The 8,304-nt window shown below is 46.7% G+C and overlaps 1 protein-coding gene across 7 annotated transcripts in view; it reads left to right on the top strand.

Moving 5' to 3' along the window:
- The first annotated feature begins 578 nt into the window (after positions 1-578).
- Positions 579-8,304, top strand: part of SPIRE1 (spire type actin nucleation factor 1) — a 177,679-nt gene continuing 169,953 nt past the window's right edge. For 2 of the 7 annotated variants that reach the window (XR_012799079.1, XM_075585396.1), the window contains exon 1: positions 579-1,083. Coding sequence is in view for 6 of the 7 variants with exons in the window: in XM_075585396.1 (XP_075441511.1) it covers positions 756-1,083 (328 nt within the window). In the remaining variant the exon portion in view is untranslated. The remainder of the gene's footprint in view (positions 1,084-8,304) is intronic. The other 5 variants (XM_075585397.1, XM_075585398.1, XM_075585399.1 and 2 more) reach the window with 4 other exon arrangements.

Below are 8,304 nucleotides of genomic sequence, written 5' to 3'. Positions count from 1 at the left end.
AATTGAGTCAACTATTTTCAATATTCACTGGGGTGCATCTCTTTCCAAAGCATGTGCATTCTGCATTCTGCATTCTGTCCATTGTCCCGGTTTCAAAACCAGGGAAACACCAAATGCAAAAGAATTGGCTCAGATTTAGCAAAGCCACAGCCCCATTGATTTCTCTGGGATTCATTTTCTTGGTTAAATATAGTGCTGTATTTTGTGTGTTTGTTTTGCACTGGTGTTAATGTCAGGAAACGTTAGTAACCAGGGCAGGCCCCCAATGTATGTTAATGTGCTAATTGTATTGTTATTGTTTTCCCGTCCCCCGCATACTGCGTGGAATAACAATAAGAACAATATTTCACCGGTTTAAGGTGTCTCATTAACAGGATTTGCCCCATCACCTTTCTCAGACATGTGGGCCAGTGCATATAATAGGATCCCTCATTATTATTATTAGTAGTAGTAGTATTGTTCTCTTCGCATGTACACAGCACAGAACAAAGCAGTTGAAACCTCAACCTCAGGAATGACAGAGATGGGAGGGGAGGGGAGCAAGGTGTGGGCTCCTCCTCGTGACGTCACCGGCGGTGGTGACAGCCCAGCAGAGTCCTGCGGCCTGGGCGTTCCATGTGTCTGTGACATCACAGAGCGGGGGGTTCCAGGCTCCTGGTGATGTTACTGCCGCATTCCCCGCGCCGGAGCAGCGGGAAGATGATCGCCCGGCGGCGGCAGCAGCCAGTGCAGTGACTCGCTGACTGCTCCCGGGAATGGCTGAATCTCCGGCGGCTTCTCGGAAGCAGGGGCTGAGCTGGGCTGCGGCTCGTCAGGAGACGGGGATTAATGCGGCGGTGGCGGCGGCGGTGGCCAGGGGAGGGGACGGGCTGGATGTGGATTCGTTGTCTCTGGAGGAGATCTTGGATTTGTATAACCAGCCGATTAATGAGGAGCAGGCGTGGGCTGTGTGTTACCAGTGCTGCGGATCGCTGCGGAGGGGGGCTGGGAGCCAGGGGAGGAAGATAGCAGGAGCATCCGAGATCCGCATCCGAAGAGATGGAGCGGTCACCATCAGCCAGAGCTCAGGCACAGGGGGAGCAGGTATGCGCCTCTATACCCCCCCCCCCCCATAAGATGTTAGCCCAATGTAGGTTCAAAAACACATACACTCACTCCAGTGCTACAGTACCTCTACCCCCACATCCTGCCAGCAGCAAACTGCTACCCCTGATTCCAGTTACACCTTCTACTCCCTGTGTCTCCATAGTGTAGCAACATTTGTTTTGGCTGAGGGTGCTGTACATGCAAACTCAGTAACACAGACATTACCATAATGTATAAATATATACACCCCTGAGGGGCTGCGCCTGCAGCACCCCCCTACATCCATAGTCACAGCCTCTATGTTTCTAGCCTTCCTCTCTAAATGCCTTCTTCTCCCTGTCTCCAAGGCAGCCTTCTCTTCTTTCCCAGTCATCGCATCCCCTCTCTGCCTCACTTCTCACCCCCCCTCTGCCTCACTTCTCACCCCCCCTCTGCCTCACTTCTCACCCCCCCTCACACTCCACTCACACTCAGCCCCTTTACAATAACACGTAGGCATGTATTTATCTCCAATGACTTCTCAGTTACCCATATGTTGTCAGGCCTGTCATATCTCAATGGGTGTGAGCTTAACTCACTGGAAGGGGAATTTTTTTTATCAGCAACAATGGGCATATGCCACCAAGGACGTGGACCTCATCTTCTACCAGATATGGTTGGGATATAACCATCAATTATTCTATGCATATGTAAACAAACCCCAGTCATATTTATTTGCAAAATAAGAGACTTTGAAAAAAATAAAAAAAAATATTGTGTCATTGTGAACAACTGGTTATTGGTGTTAATTATTTCAACAATATGTCACTTATAGTGCCCCAGACCATGACAGCTCGGGATTCTGATTCAACCAGCCTTTCCTCTGCCTGTGATCCCACTTTATTATCTTCTTTCCTCAACTTCTCCCAATGACTTGTTTCTCTCTTCTCCTGAGATCTCCCCTTCTGTTCTTCCAGTCACACCCCCCTACTCTGCCAATTACACCCAGCTCCCCCACCTTCTTTCACTTGCTCCCAATAACCCCATCTAATGACCTCTTACACCTTCTCCAGCAATGTAAAAATGTGTCACTATTGCCTCGTGTCCCTATCCCGGAAAATGTTATTCATTTTAATAAGTACAATGCCAAATATAACTTCTGGACTTCCTTTTAACACCTCTGTGCCTGGCAGCCATTTATTAGCCCCGATTGCTCATGCTCTGGTAAGAGGAACACTGCCAAATAACTTCTGCAAGTGAGTAAGCGGAAACGTGTTAGTCATCTGCTTATCCAGAAAAAGGTGAGGGCTTGTCACACTTTAATAGTGAAAACTGTCAATCAGGTATATGTAGAAAGAAATAGTTCTTCCTGGTCACAAGTGCTCTTGTCCCGTGTGCCAAAATACCTGCATCATGCAAATTAGGGGTCAATAGATGTATATCTTCTATACATAACCAAACCTTTACCTCTCACCTGTCCTATTATTTCTAGTGCTCCTTCACAATATGTCTGATTTCCTCACGTCATCAACGCTTTTGTTTTCATCATTTTATTTATTCGGTTACCCAGGAAAATATTGAAGGTATTTTCCGCCAGCTGTGGCCTTGAAGGCTTGAGACTTGAGCTTTTTTTAAACCTAACATGCAAGAGTTAGTGGGATGCTGCGAAGAGGTCTTCTCTATTCCCGTGAAGAGTTGTCGCCATTCATCTGAATGGGGCTTAAATCTTCCTGAGCAAAGGGAAGACTGCTTCACTGCATATGACATTTGAGCCTTTATAGTAATGTTCGCGTATACGACCTAACCCCGTAGTTGTCAGACGCCACTAACGTGTTGCTCTGTAATGTGTTGCTGGCTTCTTTGGGCGTTATGGGTTAAATCCTAATGATTTATATAATTTATCACCTGTTCCAAGGTTGGTAAAATTGTCTGGCTGATGGAAATAAATATTCTATTGTGAATTAAGTGCTGTCATATTCCTGATGAAGGTAACTCTTGGTTGGCTGGAGGTGATGAAAGGTACTATTTCAGGGGCAACTGCATTTGAGTCTTTCTATTCCCCAAAATGTTTGTCCTATTCCGGTTGAATTTATTCTGCAGAGCCAACTGGATGCAAAGCTTCCCATGTATGTCAGTCATACTCTATGGAGGGGAATCCTTAAACCAAATAAACAGCTTTCATTTTGACATGTTTTATTTAGCAGTGACATAAGCTGCTAGGACATTGTTATATTGCTGTTGTGCAATAACACATTCTTTGTAAACTATAATGTCATGTATATGTATTGTATACATTTTATTATACATATACTCCCAAACTACAGATGTTAGCCAATGTTATTGCACCCATTAACGTGGAGCTTAAAGCTGGCACGTCTGTTTAACATGAGGTTGGCCAGTAGATTACCGTCGGTAGAAAAATCAATCTATAGGACGTGAAAAGGAAGAGGTTTTTTTTTATTGTTATTTTTTCAATGCAGCGAGAGAACTGGATTTTCAAGACAGACATTTTTTTAAACACGCGTAAGCAAAGAGGTGCAGTTAAATGGATGTTGGTTCATATGGGTCATGTTGTCAAGTCTGACGTTTAAACGTTGATTTAAAACGCTGTGTGTTGAATAATGTTTTGCAGCGTATATAGTCAAAACCTCCAGATGTAAGGTTTTAACAGAACTGCAGTCTTGTTGTGATCTCCGTCCACAATTTCATTTCATAATATTTGGGGGGGAACGCCTTGAGAGAGAGATATCTATACTTTATACAACACATGCTTGCTAGCATGTTCCTTAAAAAAGATCTTTTCCAAATGATGTATGTATAGCTTTATTCATATAGCGCCATCCATGTACGTACGAGTTCGCAACAGTAATACACGTGACAATATTATAACACCTAGTTGGAATAAGCGCTAAAGACATAAAAGTAACATCGGGCAAAGGAGTCCCTACCCCGAAGAGCTTACTATCCAAGTGATATGATGAGAAAATTATGTGTTATTTTCTATAAGGGACCACCATACATCTATAAATGGCAAGTGGACAAGGCAGCATGTCCCCATGGTTAGTGCTGCCATGTTTGCTTTCAGCAGTGTAGTACAGGATATATTTTTTAGCTAAGCAGTTTGACTGGAGTAGACTGTGCGATTCATCATTTTGTTTTATTTTGCGGGATTAATGCCGAGCTCCCCTGCTGATTAAAGAAGGTGGTTGCTATTTCTGGACTTGCATGATGGCATGAAACACCATCTTTTTAATTATTTGCCATTGCTAGCATCGTTTTATTTTTTTGCACCGTTGTGCATACTACATTTTCATCTAGTTCTGTAATGCAAAAAATTGTTTTAATCTCCAGTCACTATCTTCTAAAAATGGTGCATTGGTACACGCGTTTTCTAACGGACAAAGCATTTCTTACATCAAACTGCCATGTAATGCCTCGTCTGCTGTAACATTTTGACTTCCCAGTAGGCAGCGGGGATTACAAATAAGCATTCGTCTTGTGAACTGCTCCACATATTGCGTGGCACAGGAGGCATACTGTTTTGGTAACACTGCAGCATTTAGGAGGGTTTTTTTTTGCTGTTGGAATCAGCAGATACTGGAGTTTGTTTTTCTGACCTGAACAATAAGAGCCCTGTGTACATTGAAAGAGAGGGATGTTGTCAGGAGGGGATTCTGCTTTGGGAAAAGCAAGGGGCCATTCAGGCTTTGTGTGGTAACTGGGAGTGGGGAGGGGAGGTGTTTAGCCAAGCTTGTCAGTATACTGGCCCCGCTGAGGTGATGGAAAGGCAGTGTTCATCGCCTCTCACATTTACATAAGATCATGCAGTTTTAGACTTGTATTCAGCCAAAGTGTAGTAATCCATTAAAAAAAAAAAAAAAATTTCAACTAGGTATGTCCCGAAAACCAAAATAAATACAAAATAGAATGTAATATCGTAGAATAAAGCACATTGCGAGCAAAGAAGATTGCATTATTTGTTTATTTTGAACATAAATCGTGTCAAGATGTTAGGTATTGATTATAAAATATGTATTTATTGTTCCTGATGGATAACTGGCAGTGTGTAAGCAAAGGTAAATACCCTAAATCTCATTCTTTTGGGATCTTTGTGACATATATGTTTTTACTTGGGGGGTGTTCATTTTATGTTGACAATATTAACGATGCATTTGTAGAAGTTTTAGTGCATTTACTTCACATTGTGTGTCTCTTTTTGTTTACTTTTTAACAACTGTTAGACAGATTGTCAGCGGTGCATTGTTAGGCCTGAGACATAGTGCCTTTGACCGCGCTGAGGCTCAGGGCCTTACACAGCGCGCCGTCAGGGGGCGAGTCGGGGGCGGGCCAGTGACGCCACGGAGCTGGTTCGCCCTCATTGGGCGAACCGCTCACGTGACCGGCCCTGCGCTCCGGCAAGCGGGGAAATTTCAAAACTCCGTCAGACACACGCTTCCCCAAGCGTGCTGACGCGTGCGCGAGACCCTGCTAAAGCCGCTCTCATTGCGGCTGCAGGGGCTCAGTGCCGAGCAGCAGCACGCCTCAGCACGGCTGACCATGCCCGAGGCCTTACACACAGTGTTTACCTGAGTGTGCGCTGGTGGGTTGTTGGATGGCATGGATTCTGCCAGAGAACAGAAGCACATGATATCTGCATTCAGAAAAATCATGCAGCTCTTTGGCACAGTTGTCTAGACCAGGGGTGGTCAAGACACCCCCCCCCCAACAGGTCAGGTTTTCAGGATATCCCAGCTTCAGCACAGGTGGCTCAATCAGAGGCCCGAGTCACCTGTGCTGAAGCAGGGACTGATTGAGCCACCTGTGCTGAAGCTGGGATATCCGGAGAACCTGACTTGGGGAGGAGGGGGAGTTGGCGTCATTTGCCGCCGCGTTGCGGCAATATAAATGTCTATGGGGGAGAGCGCGAGACCTCTGCAACCGCCCGCGCCCCCCCAAAAAATCTCCAGTTAGCGCACCACTGCTCTAGACTGTACATCAAGTGTTTGCGATGCCCTACAATGGGTTGTCACAGCATTGGTGGTCCTCGCTGCTTTTCCATTGTAACAACCATAGTTGATTGTTGAAACCTTCGGTCTGTTTACCTCCGGTTTCTTCTCCATCCCATAGCTATTGTAGCCCTCTTTCCTCCACCCTAAGTGAGACATTGAGATGGGTAGGTGTATCTGACTACTTATCAGTGTGGTGCTGTACCTGTTTGGCAACCAGGAGGGCTGAGCTTCCGCCACTGGGAACCTGGGGTATATACTTACACTCGGTGCAGCGCCTCCACTGATGAGGGATCCCAACGTGGTGGGAGTGTGCCCTCACCAGAACAACCATACAGTAAATACACACAATGTGAATAAAAAGTTTTTACTGAGCATGAACGATAACTTCAATGAAACTCTCTTTGCATAACATCAATACATCATATGAATAACATTGCATCACCCTGAATGCATACCATCCCCTCACCTACATGTCCATCATCACATCACCCTCAGTCCCTTTGATAATACTGTGCTTGGACACTTATCTCTTGAGTGTCCACAACAATAAGGTGAATGTGAGTGTGAGGGATAGCGCTTCCCTGTGTTGGGGCCTGGTGGTGCACTTAATATACTACCTCCCTGATCACTGCTCCTGATCAGGATAATCCTTGGAACTCAGCAACACCGCACAGTGATCCCACGCCACACTGCGCTGCTCTCTGCAGGAATGGATACACACGCTGACCCCACAGGGAAGGGATCCCCAGCCGGAATGATCCTTTACCACAGTCTCTGCTATGGAGTCAGATACTCTTTCTGCACTCAGGCTGCACGGGCATTCAGGCACTGTCCTGCAGCATGTCTCTTCCTCTCTGAGTATGGTGAAGGAGTCCCTGTCTTAAGGCAGCCCCTATCACATACGGTATTCCTCTAGTGTATCAGGGGACTAACTGGGCCCTGGGGATATACCTCTACCCTACTCCCTGCATGTAGAAGATCTCTTACTGTAGATACTGTCTGATCCCAGACTCTGGCAGCTCACCACGTGCAACTGGCACTGGTGATATTACACACTGTATACATAGAAAGCAACCCCCCCTTCTTCCTATGAGGGGCCTTTCACTGACACAGTCAAAGCTAACTGCTGTGGCTGCACTTAAAGCCACACTGTTTCTTCTTGTCAGAGCACACAGCACTGCAGCTGTGTCACTGACAAGACTTACACTCACCTAAGGGCAGGGTCCCTACCTAAGGGGCCTTCCCTATGAACTTACCCACTAACCTAGTGGGGAGTGAGGCCTGCCTGGGGGTAACCTGGCCTAGTGTAAGAAGCCACTTGCTCCTTACACCCTTCCTCCCCCTTCCTTCTCCCAGCTCCAACTGACTAGCGTGGTCTCTGCAACATTGTATCCTTCTCCAACAGGAGAAGCTGCAAACAGTATTTGCTGGCTGGCTGCACGTGATGTGGGTGAAAGGGCAGTCCCCAGAAGCTGCTGGGAATTGTATCCACTCAGGACTTCTTTAGCATTGGGACCGCGTGTGCTATCTTTACTGCGCCTGTGCAAAGCTGTAATGGCCGTCACTATGCTTAACTGCGCCTGCGCGACCTTGGGGAGTCCCTGCACTACAGAGCGCCATCTCTGCCCCTCCGCAGCTCACTATATTGGCCGTCGCGTCTGCGCATGCGCGAGCCTCCGCGCCCGTGCGGACATAACAAAGATGGTGGCACCGTGCCTCTGACGCCACCGGGAGGACTCTTTGGTGACCTGGCTACACTATTTTGAGACTTCAAACTTCTTGCGGTTTCTTTGGTTCCTTTTCCTCCACATCCCTCTATTTTGCTCTGTATATTTTCTTGACATTTGGTCATCATAGAACCAGCTAAGCCCTGGCTAAGATTTGCAGTGTTGAACCATCACTTAAAGCCAGGGCGGACGCCCACAGCTGGTAAGGGCCCAGGACAGATTGGTGACCTTGTCCCTCAGGTTCGGTTTTAGCTCTAGGTCCTTCAGAAGAATACAAGCTCGCGGCCGCCACAAATGTGTGTTCCTCCAATGAGGCTACCCATAGTGCTCGTGAGTGCGAATTTTGAAAAAACAATACAAATTTTCTTTGTGCAACGGCTGTGTCACGTGAGCAATTCAGCCAATGAGGATAAACCGCTCACATGACGCCACGCCTGCAGTGCATGTTTTGCGTGCGCGTCTGACATCACAATGTCACGCACGCCGGCACTGTAATCACGGCC

Source organism: Ascaphus truei, chromosome 2 (assembly GCF_040206685.1).
Source record: "Ascaphus truei isolate aAscTru1 chromosome 2, aAscTru1.hap1, whole genome shotgun sequence".
Lineage (NCBI taxonomy): Eukaryota > Metazoa > Chordata > Amphibia > Anura > Ascaphidae > Ascaphus > Ascaphus truei.
This window is presented reverse-complemented; position numbering and strand designations above follow the sequence as displayed.